The sequence below is a fragment of the Panulirus ornatus genome, chromosome 4 (genome assembly GCF_036320965.1).
Source record: "Panulirus ornatus isolate Po-2019 chromosome 4, ASM3632096v1, whole genome shotgun sequence".
In the NCBI taxonomy this organism is placed as follows: Eukaryota; Metazoa; Arthropoda; class Malacostraca; order Decapoda; family Palinuridae; genus Panulirus; species Panulirus ornatus.
This window is the reverse complement of record NC_092227.1, coordinates 87,818,568-87,836,511: the sequence shown is the minus strand read 5'-3', so window position 1 is coordinate 87,836,511 and position 17,944 is coordinate 87,818,568. Positions and strand designations below refer to the sequence as shown.

Genomic DNA, 17,944 nt, shown 5'->3' with positions numbered 1-17,944 from the left:
TATTTGATTTAGTTCCTGACGTTTATACATTTCCGCTCAGACTGTAAGGCAGTGCTTAATACTCCAGTATCTCTCTAACAGATGTCTCAATATCAATCTGTATGGTATAGTGTTACCGGTAATACACCCGACCCCTCTTCTCTCTCCCAGTATTGATACTTTACATGTGACAATACCAAATGTCATTCGTCCCTTTCCTGCAGTCCATATCTGTAATTCACTAAGGTCTCTCTAAAGTGCTGGAGTTTACTTACCTTTACACTTTTGTATCGTCAACAAAGTTACCAAATTTGGCAGGTGACAGTTATGGGTCACACACACACACATGATTAGCTTCCTGAGCGTTGGAGGATCTTCACAAGTACAGAAGGGACTCCTGTATCAGGAATATATACATACATATAAGAAAGGTGTTGAGGGTGTTTTCTTTGTGAGCTCTATGTCTAACCCAGCCACCCCTCAATCGGACAAGAATTGTGTGTTCCTTGGAAACACCATAATGAAAGGAATAAAAAATAAGAGAACAGAACCCTATGCACCATTGAAGTAGTTCGTGAATGGTTTAGTGAGTTTGAAATCCTTCTTTGTATCACTGACTGTAGTTATAAGTTAACTGCAGAGGTTGAGCTGTCGTGCTCATACGAGACACAGTCCTTGCCCAGAGCATGTTACCATACAATCAAATGATTGAACAAGAAAATGTTATATACACAATGTTTATACAAGGCGATGCAGTGCTGGTGGGCATGTGGAAGTAAGACAAGGACGAAGAAGTGATTACTTGCATTACTGAGTTAATTGGTGAGGCACATGTGAGGTTTCTGAGGTCTGGAGTTAGGTGAAGCAGCATCCCGCTCGGGGAGGGCTGTGTGGCCGGTCGGTCACACAAACACATGCACGAAGACGGGCGCTTCCCCCACCTGTCAGGTTCGAAGACTACTTCGCTCGGCCCAGCTGGGGAAGAGAGCCTTGGCCATGTGGAGACGCAGAGGGTGAGCCGTGCCAAAGGACGTACTCGTGTAATGGGCTGGATCGCGAGCCGTGCCCGGGTATGTGTGTGTCAGACCTCGCGGGCGTGGTACGCCGCCAGAACACGGACGCCCGTACGCACGGGCACAGCCTGTCTACAACACAGATAAGCTTATGTTTTAAGGACTAACGTAACGAGGTTATACGTCATCATATGACCTGTAACATAAGAGATCTAAGGCAGGTTGTCAACTCATAATCATGTTGTGTGGCAAGAACTACTGTAGCTTGCTGGGTTTAATATGATGTGATTATATTCATATATTTTCCCTGACTCTTCCTTTCCTTGTCAGTTTTGTACTGTATGAGTTATCTCACTTGTAATTACTAATAATACTGACGTCAAATACCTGCTAGGAAGTCACACGTATTTCACGACATAAATCAACATCTTTCCTCATATATGATAACATTGTGTCCGCAGTGTTGCCGCAATCATTTGTGTCCGCATGTTGCCGCAACCATTTGTGTCCGCAGTGTGCCGCAACCATTTGTGTCCGCAGTATTGCCGCAATCATTTGTGTCCGCAGTGTTGCCGCAATCATTTGTGTCCGCAGTGTTGCCGCAACCATTTGTGTCCGCAGTGTTGCCGCAACCATTTGTGTCCGCAGTGTTGCCGCAACCATATAAATGTTAGGATGCTCTACCGAGTTTCTACACGTGAAGCTTTAACTGTCATGTTACTGAGATCCACGTCATTATATCAAGGCACCAAATACATGAATGTTATATCGACCTTTCCCTAACCTAGAGTGAAGTGTGTGGCCACGTTGATCCTGGCAGTCCCTCGACCTTACTGGGTCATTAATGTCATCATCAAAGGCTTTTATTGACGTCATGGCTTACGAGCGGCCTTGGTACTCTTGATTACTGCTATCAGAACCAAGTACTCTCGGTATTACTTTACACTTTATGTGTTTTTTCTTCTTTTCCAACCCCGCTTCAGTGGAGTAGCGACAGGAAGAGACGAAAAACAGCCACATTCTCTATCTGTCATGTGTAAGGCACCGGAAACCACTTAGCCACGACCAGACCCCCCACTGACCTTTCTATAGTTTATCCCGTCCACTTCAAATTCCCTGGTTCAGTCCACTGACAGTATGTCGACTTCTGTTGAATACACTGTTCTAATTCACTCTATCCCGTCCACGCCTTTCACACTCCTCCATGTTCAGGCTCTCTCTCTCTCTCTCTCTCTCTCTCTCTCTCTCTCTCTATATATATATATATATATATATATATATATATATATATATATATATATATATATATATATAATGTCTTACGGCCTCATCTTTAGCGAAAACAACAGAATAAAAGCTGAATACATCAGACGGATAGTAGGCTGGATCCTGCAGACGTTCAAGACTGCTTGTGGTTACACCGGGAACAAGTCCCCATCAGCGGGGTTACTTCATTGTCAGCTGGCGAAAGTGAGTTCAAGCTATTGAAGAATTTCTCACTCCAAAACAGCCCATCACTTCCCTACTACAAATGCAGCGAAGATTTGAAGCTGCAGGAGCGCCATAAAGGGGTTCTTATATATATATATATATATATATATATATATATATATATATATATATATATATATATATATATATATATATAACAGTAGTCGTAATAATAATAAGCTCAAAATCACTTAACAGGCGACATATATCAAAACTCATACAAACAAACTAACGACACAGTGTGGACGAAACCTCACAACAACAATGATAACAATGAAACACCACCGATACAGCAGTGTGTGAAGCAAGAACAAATGGTTTTACCGCAAGCCATCAGAAAATGCAGCCGTTATCACGGACTTCATTTACCACAACACACACACACCCATCTTATCGCTGTGTTTGCTCCTGGTGAGGCAAGGCCATGTTTCTGCTCTGAAATATTGTACTCAGTGTACAAACGTATCATTTACTCATTCGCTAGGTTTGTGTGCCACGGCACAACTCGTCCGAATACAGTTCACCGTACAAGCAGATGTCTAACGAGTCTTCTCCAACAAAAAGAAAAAATCTAACCATTTCTTTTGAATATATATATATATATATATATATATATATATATATATATATATATATATATATATATATTCGCCATTTCCCGCGTAAGCGAGGTAGCGTTAAGAACAAATGACTGAGCCTTCAATGGATTGTCCTCACTTGGCCCCCTTTTCTGTTCCTTCTTTTTGGAAAATTAAAAAATATAATATAAAGCTAGTTGAAGGTCTAAGTGTGAATTCCAACAATGTACAAAAAAAAAAAATGACTAAGAATCTCGCAGGCTACGCAGGCAACACAAAAATTTGGCGTACTGTACCCAGCATTAGTTGACTTACGCATCCTAGGCTACTCGAAGATTCTCCACAAGCAGCTAACCTACTTCTACACATAACACGACTTGGATCGACTGGATAAAGGTGCGCCTCTCAATACCCCACCAAACAGTTTGAATCACGGAGTAACGAGAGGAGATATATGATACAATCTAAACTTAAAACAAGTTCAAAAAGACGATATGGCTGGCAGGGGATACAATTTCAAAGATCCAAAACCTACCATACAAAGTTTTGTTTACCAGTGAACTTAGCTTCCACACCGCCTCCCTCCTCCCCCATGTTCTTAACCTTTGAGCAGCACGGTACGACCTTTGGGTACGACGCCTCGACCTATATGATCTGACACTTACACAAGGGATATATACTGTCGTGCTCAAGGGTTTCAAAACAGTGCTCATCATATCTACATCAACGACTGCTTAATAATAATAATAATAATAATAATAATAATAATAATAATAATAGCAATAATAATACTACTACTAATAATAATAATAATAAATAAATAAAACTCCGTAACATCATCTTCCGACACTACCAAACAAAACATGGACAGAGAACGCGGAAATGAGCCGGTAAGATGCACGCTGCCCAGTAAGGCTTATCAGGATGTCCCAGGACGGTTCGTGTTTCCGCTCCTCCGCTGGGAATAATACAACAAAGCAAAAAAATTACAGACTACTACCAAGACAGACCAATCTCGCAATATTACCAGGCACACACACACACACAAAAAAAAAGAAAATCATCTCTGGAGACTAAAATTTCGACTGAGTATCCCGGAACCGAAAAAGGAAAGTCAATATTCAAAAGTATTTGCCTTTGCATTATTAGAATACGAAGTAAACCAACGGTTACCTAAGGAAAAACTAATAAGCCATGGAATTCTATAGGATTAAGATCACGTACTTGAATTAATATTATTTGCCTGAAACGTTTAGCATCATTCTAATTCTACTTGTTCTGAGGCAAATATAAGATTTACCAGAAACAAAAGTGAAACATTAAAAAGCCTACATACACAATTTTCTAGCAAAGCTGGAGCCACAGAAGACAGTCTATAGCGCCATAATGGAATACACCTTTGGCGTAGTGGCTAGCGCCCCTGACCGTGACTCACGAGCCGCCCAGGGTCGAGCGAATTGGTTCTAATCCTGATTGCTTCAGTTGGTCCACAGTCAACCCACCTGTTCATCCATCCCTAGGAGGTAGCGCAAGGAAACAGACGAAAGAATAGATAACTAACGAGATGGCCTTAGGGCCTCAGTTGTCCGTGCTGTCTCAGCTTCCTTGCGCACCTCGCAAACGCGGTAGACAGCGACAAAGCAAAATAAAAATAAATATAATATATATATATATATATATATATATATATATATATATATATATATATATATATATATACATATATATATATATATATATATATATATATATATATATATATATATATATATATATATATATATGTATGTATGTATATAAAATACTCGGGAAGATAGTATCATCATCAAGGGTAGTGGCTAAAATGTTTGAGATCTCTAACCTTTAGATACATTCAAAAAGAAACTTGGAATGTTTCATGTACATACAGCAGCTAAGCCGCACTGGGTACATATCGCTGCAAACCACGGTCAGTATAAGTACGATTAATCTGTGGAATATCAGTGTACCTCAGCCCTGTACCGAGACATGTGTATAGAGAGATGAATCATCATGACTAACATATGCTACACACACACACACACACACACACACACACAGTCAGCTGAGAATTAAATCAGAATCCAATTTTATCCTAAGATGACGCTGATGCTTCAAATTGGGATCTCACTTGTAAACTCTTCATAAAACAGGTCTATTTCCATATTGTAAGTGCAAGCGGTTGTGGGTCGTGAAAAATGTGAACTAGGATTTTACAAGTGATGTACTTCACAAGGTTATTATTATGTCTACTCAAAACGGGAGGCTTCATTCTGGAACGTTCGTCGTCATGAGAACTTAAGGTGTTAGATATGAGGAAACTAGTTCCTCTGTATGTTTATATTCCTCATGAAATGAAAGTTGCACTCACTTCCACGTCTTACTGTATGTTGTGTTGTACCACAGCCACAGCTTGGGCAGAACATACTCCCCTTACTGAAGCCATCTTAATAGAAATTCTACTGAATACAGAAAGGCTTGACCAATACTAGACCAACATATCACAAAAAAATCAACATGCAGAGATGACTCTCAAGCCTCATGCTTCCAAAATGAAAGTCACGAAAGTTTAACGTTAGACTAACTGGTTCAGTATGTGTGGCAAGTACAGAACAGCCGCCGCCCACCGCAACAGCAAGTCAGAGTAATGCATGTAGTGATAACACAATCAGCGCGGTAACACAGGTCATGCAGGACGCATGCTCTGCAACAAGTGCTTGTAATGATAAGCTATGACGGTATACACGTTGTATATCAACTGACTTATATTTCTCTCTTGTCTCTCCCCTAGTGATGTGATTATTACACGAAAGTGCACTTGGGCTGGGCGAACGGATCATAGACGGCGAGTAGTTTGTTTCCTGGGGCGACCCCGTCGTGCAGGGCGAGGCCCTTCCCGTAGAAGTCTTAAACAAATCAAAAAACCATGGAAACATCACGCAACCCTGCCGCAAAGCGACATTCACTGGGAACCAATCACTTTCCTCTGTTCCTACTCGTACACATGCCTTATCCCGCGTTAGCGAGGTGGCGTTAAGAACTGAGGAGCGAGCCTTAGAGGGTATACCCTCAATTGGCCTACCTCTCCGTTCCTTCTTTTGGAAAATTATAAGCGGGTGGAGGAACAGATGGATTGACTGTGGACCGACGGCCAGGATAACGTCAGTCCGGAACTCTGACCGATATGTACACACACACACACACACACACACACACACACACACACACACACACACACACACACACACACAGTCAGCTGAGAATTAAATCAGAATCCAATTTTATCCTAAGATGACGCTGATGCTTCAAATTGGGATCTCACTTGTAAACTCTTCATAAAACAGGTCTATTTCCATATTGTAAGTGCAAGCGGTTGTGGGTCGTGAAAAATGTGAACTAGGATTTTACAAGTGATGTACTTCACAAGGTTATTATTATGTCTACTCAAAACGGGAGGCTTCATTCTGGAACGTTCGTCGTCATGAGAACTTAAGGTGTTAGATATGAGGAAACTAGTTCCTCTGTATGTTTATATTCCTCATGAAATGAAAGTTGCACTCACTTCCACGTCTTACTGTATGTTGTGTTGTACCACAGCCACAGCTTGGGCAGAACATACTCCCCTTACTGAAGCCATCTTAATAGAAATTCTACTGAATACAGAAAGGCTTGACCAATATAGACCAACATATCACAAAAAATCAACATGCAGAGATGACTCTCAAGCCTCATGCTTCCAAAATGAAAGTCACGAAAGTTTAACGTTAGACTAACTGGTTCAGTATGTGTGGCAAGTACAGAACAGCCGCCGCCCACCGCAACAGCAAGTCAGAGTAATGCATGTGGTGATAACACAATCAGCGCGGTAACACAGGTCATGCAGGACGCATGCTCTGCAACAAGTGCTTGTAATGATAAGCTATGACGGTATACACGTTGTATATCAACTGACTTATATTTCTCTCTTGTCTCTCCCCTAGTGATGTGATTATTACACGAAAGTGCACTTGGGCTGGGCGAACGGATCATAGACGGCGAGTAGTTTGTTTCCTGGGGCGACCCCGTCGTGCAGGGGCGAGGCCCTTCCCATAGAAGTCTTAAACAAATAAAAAAACCATGGAAACATCACGCAACCCTGCCGCAAAGCGACATTCACTGGGAACCAATCACTTTCCTCTGTTCCTACTCGTACACATGCCTTATCCCGCGTTAGCGAGGTGGCGTTAAGAACTGAGGAGCGAGCCTTAGAGGGTATACCCTCAATTGGCCTACCTCTCCGTTCCTTCTTTTGGAAAATTAAAAAATATATATAATATAAATATATATAATATATATATAATATATATAATATAATATATATATATATATATATATATATATATATATATATATATATATATATATATATATATAACGACGTTCCTCTCCTGGACTGGGCCAACAAGAAAGTTCACCGCCGAATTATAATTACGTTCAAGGCGTCTGTATCATCGTCAACAATGGGCTCTGCTTCCAGTGGTTGTTTTCTACCCTATACCATGATGTTTGTAGCTACGGACCAGGTATCTCTTAAAATGTTTACATTCAGGCAATTAGAACTCTTACTATCACAAAGAGGAGCAATTCATCAACGACGGATACTGTTCCAAAGAGGTCCGTAATTTCCCTGTTCCTGCCTGAGGTTCAGCTTCAATGACGTCACAGCTCACGGACCTCATTGGTGTACCGGTTACCGCTCTTGACCGTGGCGCATTCACGAGCCGTCCAGTGTTGAACGCATATGTTCGAATCCTGGTTACGGTTGTCGTTCCACAATCAACCCAAGCTGTTCATCTACCCCTAAGGGTTGGTCGATAAATTGCGTGTGTGTGTGTGTGTGTGTGTGTATGAAGAATGTGTGGAAGTCGAGAACATTATCTCGGAAAGCAAAAATGGGTATGTTTGAAGGAATAGTGGTTCCAACAATGTTGTATGGTTGCGAGGCGTGGGCTATGGATAGAGTGGTGCGCAGGAGGATGGATGTGCTGGAAATGAGATGTTTGAGGACAATGTGTGGTGTGAGGTGGTTCGATCGAGTAAGTAACGTAAGGGTAAGAGAGATGTGTGGAAATAAATAGAGCGTGGTTGAGAGAGCAGAAGAGGGTGTTTTGAAATGGTTTGGGCACATGGAGAGAATGAGTGAGGAAAGGTTGACCAAGAGGATATATGTGTCGGAGGTGGAGGGAACGAGGAGAAGAGGGAGACCAAATTGGAGGTGGAAAGATGGAGTGAAAAAGATTTTGTGTGATCGGGGCCTGAACATGCAAGAGGGTGGAAGGAGGGCAAGGAATAGAGTGAATTGGAGCGATGTGGTATACCGGGGTTGACGTGCTGTCAGTGGATTGAATCAGGGCATGTGAAGCGTCTGGGGTAAACCATGGAAAGCTGTGTAGGTATGTATATTTGCGTGTGTGGACGTATGTATATACATGTGTATGGGGGTGGGTTGGGCCATTTCTTTCGTCTGTTTCCTAACGCTACCTCGCAAACGCGGGAGACAGCGACAAAGCAAAAAAAAAAAAAAAAAAAAATATATATATATATATATATATATATATATATATATATATATATATATATATATATATACATATATATATATATATATATATATATATATATATATATATATATATATATATATATATATATACCAGACATGGTTAGGTTAGGTTAGGCGAGTTACAGAGAGCACTTTGAATGTAAATGTGCTGAGAAGCTCCTGGTGGGACAGCTGATTACTATCTTGTGGAGGCGAAGGTTAGAACATGGACGAGCTAAAGCAGTATGAACACAAAATAATGAGGATAAGCTCACTGTTTCGCTGTTCCAAGGCATAATGACCGTATACATAACATGAGACTCCATTCTGTAATATCTATAATAAAATTTTAGGATTAATGTCATTCTCCATCACCTGTCATAAATTCAAAGGAAAAGCTTGCAAGCTGGAACATCTGAAATGTGCCTGACGACGCATGCTAGTAGCCTAGTTGCCAAGCGCAGACCCTGCATTTATTTCTCCCTGACGAACTATCAAATCCTGGACTGCGGACAATGACCGTAGCCACGGCTGTTTTCTCTAACATATTCTTACCATTTCCAGTCACACACTTTGTCGCACGAGCATTATGACTGAACTTTCCCATTTACCTGTTTCTTATTACAGGCGACGAACAGATGTCTTGGAAAACAGCTTCTCAAGAAATGTGTGTGTTTCTCCGATACTTTTCGTGACTACAAACCAAATACACGAAACAATGAAACGCCGTCAGTTTCTCGGGTTGCCCGAGTGCCAGTGAAAATAACATGCGATTTAATGAAGATACATTCGAAATTCTGTAGCTTTTATCAAGACAATATCTGACATAATCATTAATTTTTCAAAAATGATGGAAGGCTGAATTATGCACACCTTTAAGATGAGTAATACAATGTAAGATGAGTAACAAAATGATGATGTACTTCATTTTCACACACACTTCATACTAGAGTACTGTTGTGTGCTAACACTTCCTTTCAAGGCAAGAAAGGTTATGTAGCTACAAATTGGGCATTCAAAGCTAAGAGTAACTGTCAAACATCAAGACCACAAGTACCGTCTGTAATCACCGATTCAGTTCTATGAGATGAAGAGTAGGGAAGGCGACTAAAAGGGGGCGGGAGCAGCAGTGCTGGAAACAACCCCCCGCCCTTCTTGTATCTCAATTTCTAGGAGGCAAGCAGGAAGTGATTTTCCTACTTGAAGCCTCACGTTGGAGTGCCTAGATGTGTTTGGTTGTAACCAAGATGAGAAGAGAGGGGAGATAGGTACTGTGTGAGGAAGGAAACCTGGATGCATATTCAGCTCTAAGTGATGAAAGCTCAAGGGTAAAGAATGGCTTGGAAATGTCAGAAGAAAAGTCAAGGGCTGGTGAGAGGAATAAAGCTAAGGAAGAAGTAGCACTACTCCTGAAGCAGTTGTGGGAGTGTAAAACACACTGTAAGGAAGAAAATTCTAAACTGATGGGGGTAAAACTGAAAGTGGATGGTGAGAGATGGGTGATTATTAGTGCTTATGCACCTGGCCATGCTAAGAAACAACTTGAAAGGCAAGCGTTTTGGGAGTAGCCCAATGACTGTGTCAGCAGATTTGATGTAAGAGACCGGGTATTAGCATTGGGCGATTTAAATGCGAAAGTGAGTAATGTGGCAGATGAAGGTATAATTGGGAAGCATGGGGTATTCAGAGTTATGAATAGAAATGTTAAGTTTTTGGAGCTGTGTGCTGAAAAAGGACTGGTGATTGGCAATACCAGGTGTAAAAAGAAAGACATACCCTAGTATGCTTATATGGTTAGCAAGCAATATTGGATTAAGTATTAACTGATAGGCGAGTTATAGAGAGCCTTTTGAATGTAAACGTGCTGATAGAGGCTCCTGGTGGGACAGCTGATAACTATCTTGTAGAGGCGAGGGTGAAGATCTGTAGAAATTTTCGGAAAACACGACAGAGCGGAGAGAAAGTTGCTTGGAAAAGAGACATGAGTGAAAAAAATAAATACCTGGGGAGTTTGGGTGTAGAACGACAAAAGTCGAAAGTACATGAAGCTAGGGGACTGGGTGAGGAAGGGAGGTATTTAGTGAGATGCCTGTGGTATGCGAAAGTTGGGAGGTGGGCGATTGAAAAGGGCAGCAAGTGGTGAGATAAAGATGTAAATTACGAGTGAGAAAAAAAATAGGCGTTTGGCCGGTACCTACAGAGGAGTGCATATGCTTGGGGGATAATGAGAGCTAGGATGAGCGAGAATCGGTAAACTTTAGGGAGAATAAGGTTTTCGGAAGGAGGTAAATAATGTGCGAAAAAGAAAAGAACATATGGGAACATCGGTGAAGGGGGCAAGGGGGGAAGTGACAGAACGCAGTGAAAAAGTGAGATGGAGTATGTAGGACTACAGAATGCGTTTGATGACAGAGGGGCAGATATTGGGTGTTTGGGTTGAGTGTGGTATGCGAAATGAGAGAGTAATGGAGAGTGGTTTGGTGAAAAGAGGTGGTGAAAGCCTTACGTGCGACGAAATGTGGCAAGGCGGCTGAAGTTAAAGGTACGGCAGTTGAATTAACTAAAGGGGGCGGCTGTGTTGGTAAGGATCTTCAATGCTGGTATCGATTACAATGAGGTACCTTAGGACTGATGGAATGCATGTATAAAGCTACTGCATTAAGGCAAGGGGGATTAAAGTGAGTGTTCATACTACAGAGGTGTACGTTTGTTGAGTATTCCTGAAAAGTAGTATGGAAGGGTTCTGAATGAGAGGGTATATATGTATGTACAGAGCATCAGATTGGTGAGGAGCAGCTCTTATTGGCTGCAACACGATGGTGGGACGTGTAGCGTCATAACCAATAAGGGCGCAGAGCTACATGCCCGTCCGCGTACTACTATTACCCAGCCTCGCCCAACCAACCCACAGTCATTCACCTAAGCTCCACCGACCTCTCCACACGCTCCTGATGATGATTTGATGGATTCTCATCAAAACGTTGAGATAATCCCAGGAGGTATCGTATGCAACCTCCCCGATCCGTTTCAAAGATATTAGACAAACTGAAAAATTCAGAATGTGATAAAAACAAAAAAGTTATCTGGTCATTTCAACAATATATCTATAAAAAGAACTGCTACACACAAACAAACACACACACACACACACACACACACACACACTCATAACAATGATAATATTATCAGCTGCAAGGCTTGGTTACCCATCATAACACACGTGAAATACCGATCTCACACCTTACTTATGTATGCCTAACTCTGCTTTCAGGGGCTGTTTTCTACCCGCGCAGCTCAATACAGGACAGTTCATCAGTGAAGGCCTGGTGCAACAAGTTGTCTGTTGCCACGGGCATGTGAGGTATTGCTGCTGAACTACATATCTCTTGTATTTCTAACAAGAAGAGGCTTTTACCATCACAAAAAATTCAGATGTCTTACCTGACCACACCAACAAATTACATATAATTTAGGACTCGTTGAATTCATATGGATAATAAAAGGCTTTACGACACTGCAGATCAGTAATTTCTCTGGGCTTGTATTTCATTTGTTATTGTCCTGGGACCTCTTTCTTGAAAGGATCCCGGTGTCACACCCCAGGACCTATTTTCTCGGAGATCTTACAGCTACAAGGCTGCGCTACTTCCAGTAGCAGCAGGGAAATGAACGAAGGTGACTTTCCATTGGCGGTGTAACCACAGGATGGCAGAATCCAGCAACAACTCTGTGATTATATGGTGATGTCAGCACCAAACAGTATCCAGCTGGGAGAGAATAAGTGCTTTAGTATCATCAGTAGTCTTACGTACTTCCCACGATTTAAAAGATTTGTCTCATAAAATAAGAACTAAACCATCTCAGGAACCACTACATCACTACATCAATAAACCTAAAACCAACAATGGTTCGATTCGCGGGACACAAACTACTTGTGAGAAACTGACAAAAAAAAAAAAAATAGAGAAACTCTCAACAGCTTTTTCCAGCTAGGCTACTGTGCATTCAAATCTTGATAAGTTCCATACTCTTGAGTGGACACACTTTAAACTCTACTAAATGTTTTACCTGCTCTGAAGTAGGGACACCATTATAACATATCATTATCCATTCCTCTTTCCATCTAATTTATCCTGTATACTCTGGCTAAGTAACATACCTCATGAAACAGAAATTCTCAGAGAAGCTTGGAAAGAGATACGAAAGGTTGCCACAAATCAATCTACAAAACAAAAACAAAATGAATAAAACCCTCAGTGGCCTTTTTAGATTGTCAAATTTAAATCTGCATTCAACATACACAAAATTGAATAATCTGCAAAACCAGTAAAACAAAATAGTCTTACTTACCAAACAATATACAACAAAGTGGGTCAACTGTGCGGCTTGCTGAAGGGAGATTATGAGGAGGTGGATTAAGGAAACACAGCCATGAGCTTTTCCTGGGGATTCATCTTTGTAGAACCTTAGATCCTTAGTCCCTATAATGATGGCTAGCAAAAGGGGAGGAATACCCTGTCCCATTGGGAGTAACCCTAGTACTCCCATGACAAAACTGGGATGCCCTGTCCCATGGGAGTAGACTTAGCTACTCCCATGATACAACTGGGATGCCCCGTCCCATGGGGGTAGACTCAGCTACTCCCATGATAAAACTAATCGGAACACAATGTGACTCCTCTGGCACAATCAATGTGTTCTGCAAGGGCCATAAGCAGCTGCCTACGGGTACATCTTCTAAAGTAAGTGCACTATGATAAGTTCACTGGACCTTCCTAAACCTGCACCATGATCATCCGTGTCATAATACTTTCTTGTTTCCATATCTTATACAACATAGCATCAGTATCTAGTCAATGTAAGTCTCACGGACATTCACTTCCTGATATTACTTCTAATATAATATATCAGCGTGTCTAGCTTTAACTTTTAAGTGGCATTCAGTATTATAATTCAAGACAATTTTGTCAACTTTTTTTCCTGCATACAAAGCAATGGTTCATTTTCTTTAATCTAAGATTATTCTCAATACAATAACTGTGAACACCTGGTATTTATGCCAGGTGTTCATAATTATTCACCTCAAAACATTCATCAAACTTTACTATTTTTCTTTTTATCACGAACTATTTCAAATGTAAAAACATTTCTTTCTAAACTCCTTAGTAATCAACACTGTGACAGTTTTACCAAGTATATGCCATTCATTCCAAGAAAATTACATTTCTAAATCATTACTGTATTATCCAAAATACCTCTCTCATTCCAGAACATCTCTACATATGCACTTCCAGCACACACCTCTTTTGCCTTAATGAGGAGTGTAGAGATGTGTTTACGTCTATGTGGGGTGAGTGCATGGTAACTGGGCAGTGGGTGTTCCGTATCTTCGTTGTGGTAATTGCATCGTGGGCATGACGGGTCTTGGGATATGTTGAAACAACGATGGCTGATGTCGAGAAAAAAGACATGGGGAAAGTGCGACTCGCATTTGTCTGGGTGGTAAGGCTTATGTTGAGGCTGCGATCGCGATGTCGATACCACAGACGGGAAAGTGTAAATCATGCATGTCTGAGGAGTGTAGCTTCTGATGAGGTGGAGTTTATAAGATCGACCTGAGAGAATGGGTGTTTAATGCTTGTCGTGTTAAAGGGTATATGCAATGGCGATTAATTTTCAATTTACTTTATTGTTTTTGTTAAATCTTAAACAAAGAAAAAAAAACTTTGAAATCGGTACATAAACAACGGAGTTATGCCGCTTGAAAAGAATCTAATTTTACCTGTCTGAAAAATCCAATCAACCGAAAACAGAAATGACCGAAAACAGAAATGACCGAAAACGAGGCTCGCCGGGCTGACGTCACTACATATACAATAATGGCGGTCGATATGGCGAGACGACGGCGACTCGAGCTCCAGCGAAGATTTAGTCATATATACATGTCCGATGGCTCATCGATTTTTGAGGATCCTGACAACGGAGATGTCCAAGTAGGGACCCAACCATACCTTTTTGAGCCGGAAGCTGATCGGAATGAAAAAATCAAACACGTAAGGTAGCCCCATGCCCGGAGGAAACGCAGGACGCTTGGGGAATAAATATACTTGTTACAACAAATATATTAAGTTGTATTCTTGAATTATGAATATATAAATCTATATAGGGATATCGTCAATATATAGGATACATTTTAATATATCGCTCCTAACGTTGAATTTGATACAGGTTGGGCACAATAGCCGAATGACCTATATTTCTACATGCACAAAGGTAATTATATGCAAAATGACCTCCAATACACTGCATCCCCTCCAAACTATATGCATGTGTACAGACACAATACTTTAGCCTTAAAATATCCCCTCCGTAACAAGTTACATTATTACTGTGGAATGGGATTTCATAACATGACAAAGTTATCATTATATTTACAGGTGTTTCTGTGGTCACTCCCCCAATGACGACAAATAACCGAGTCAATTTGCTGCCATGAAATCCCACAGGTTAAGGCTGTGCTTGAGGAGGACCCAGAAAAACAATATATCATTGAGCATCATGGTTTCCACCCAGTATGCCTACAACCATCCGTACTTCGAACTGCATTTTCCTTTTAAATAAAAATGGCGATGTTCATGTAGTGATGTACCAGCGAGGGCGCCAGTACAACCGCGCGATTAGAAAAACCGTTCAGGTGTGGAACAGAACTTTCCCACAATATCTCCTCTGTAGTTGAACCGATTTCGATGAAATTTTCGGATCTAGCATATTTTCCTTAGTACATTCAATGATTGAATTATCAAAATGCGTTGCACACACCCTTAAAGTCAATGTGTATGTGTTTTGGTTGTTTTACTGAATGTTAGTATTTGTGGCTGATAAGCAGCCGGTGATTATTCTGAGTCATCTATTCAACGTGATTAATAGTTTTTGTTATAATTGTTTTTCAGAAAGTGGAAGAAGACCTAGCAGGTGAGACGTAGTTGAGCGTGGAGCGAATGAACTGTATCACTCCAACTCCAACCCACCGGACAAACAACCTTTACAAGCCATACTCCCCGGGCACACACGACTCACACTTTCCCGTCTTCGTCCTGGACATCACATATCCCTACTACTACTACACACACACACACACACACACACACGCAGCGTCAAACATATCCCAAGACCCTTCCTGCACACGATGCTACAACCACAATGATGACACCGACCACTGACAACTCAATTTTCATACACGCATTCTCTACACACACACACACACACACACACACACACACACACACATAAAAAAACACTACTAAAATCTATGTCCTACGATTCCGACAGGTGGACTTGGCTGGCTTCCCGAGTGCTGACAGAGTCTCATAAAAATAGAAGAGACTCCTGGAGTGGGAAATGTGTGTATATATATATTTATTTATCAATATTTATTATACTTTGTCGCTGTCTCCAGCGTTGGCGAGGTAGCGCAAGGAAACAGACGAAAGAATGGCCCAACCCACCAACATACACATGCATATATATATATATATATATATATACACGTCCACACTCGCATATATATATTTCTTTCTTTCTTTCGTACTATTCGCCATTTCCCGCGTTAGCGAGGTAGCGTTAAGAACAGAGGACTGGGCCTTTGAGGGAATATCCTCACCTGGCCCCCTTCTCTGTTCCTTCTTTTGGAAAATTGAAAAAAAAAAAAAAAGAGAGGGGAGGATTTCCAGCCACCCGCTCCCATATATATATATATATATATATATATATATATATATATATATATATATATATATATATATATATAAAGAAGCAATACAATTGTAAACAAATAAGCAATGCAACTGTGAGATTTAACATAAAAAAGAATCACAGTACACTGCACTATGCCATCGAAAAAATTACACATATTTCCTTACCTTTATCTTCTTGTACTTCCTTTTGGATGCTGTATTGAGATCCTCGTGCACTTTATCCAACACAAACATCAGAAACTCAGCGGCATCGTGCTGCTGCGAGCCCCGGTAAATGGACTCGTATTTGTCCACGGTGTTCTTAAAGTTCATGGAGAGCTCGGGCACGTACCTGAGCGTCCACAGCGCCTTCAGCAGCACCGCCAGCTGTTCTGTGATCTCCCCCCGGGTGCCGTACTTTTTCGAGTTGATTTTGTTACACCTGGCCAGGTCATGCTTGTACTGGTCCAAGACGAAGTACTCGGCGAGCACGTCCGTGTGATTGAGGCACTGCATCACCGCGTTGATGAAGCAGGTGTTGCCATGGTTGCGGATCCCCATGACCCCAGGCACCTTACCCTCCTCGAACTCCACGTAATCCTCGACTTTGGGCGTCTGGAGGTCCGACACAGAGATTGTCTTGCTCCGCTCGAGCTTCCCCTTGTGTCCCGCCAACGATGGGTTGGGGCTGCCCCCTTGCACCCTGAAGGCCACCCGACTCACGAACGAGCTCATTCGAGTGAGGTACTTTCTCTTTGGTTTCACTGAGGCACTGCTGGAATCACTGCCGCCATCTAGGCTCTCTACGCCATTTTCACTGATCATGTTCGCCTGTACCGGGGACGACTCGGAGACAACACCACCGGGATTCTGGTTCACGTCACCCTTTGCCGGCATTCCACTCTCCTTAAACTTTCCAGGCTTTTTGCTCAGCCTGAAGGACATAAATGGCCGCTTCCTTCGGGGCTCTGCATGTCCATTCATTGTTGAAGGTTTGGAAAATCTGGTAGGGAAAAAACAAAAAAAGTTATTATCCATACTCAAAAATATCTATCATATTAACTATTAATCCTTTCAAGGATGCAAATTTAAAACAGAACAATAAAAAGTGAATGAAAATAAATGTTCACAGGTAAAAAGTTTAAAGACAACTTTGACAACACTGTCTTCTGTATTCCTCAAGTATTGTGAGCTAAAAGCACGAGGAATACAACTTTGCCAACACTGTCTTCTGTATTCCTCAAGTATTGTGAGCTAAAAGCACAAAGAATACTGGTTAGCCTTATCTATCAACACCTGCACTACTAAATGGTCTAAAGAAGGGGCTTTTGTCATCTCGGATGGCAAAAAATCAATTCCAATGAGAAAATGTGGTAACTGTAATACCACTTTCATCCTTTCACAAGTCTATATAACCCTACGAGACTCCAAACATTCAAATACCCTCGATTCAAATCTTTTTCCCACATTGCATATATACAGTATGTGCCATACCAACTTTAAACCTTGTTTTCTGAAAAGGAAATTTCTAAAATTATGATTCCCTAAAAT

The 17,944-nt window shown here is 41.3% G+C and overlaps 1 protein-coding gene across 1 annotated transcript in view; it reads right to left on the bottom strand.

The window, feature by feature from the left end:
- The window catches only part of LOC139746185 (uncharacterized), a 248,172-nt gene that overhangs the window by 217,079 nt on the left and 13,149 nt on the right, over window positions 1–17,944 (bottom strand). The window contains exon 2 of the mRNA XM_071657107.1: window positions 16,580–17,396. Coding sequence (XP_071513208.1) covers window positions 16,580–17,396 — 817 coding nt within the window. The remainder of the gene's footprint in view (window positions 1–16,579; window positions 17,397–17,944) is intronic.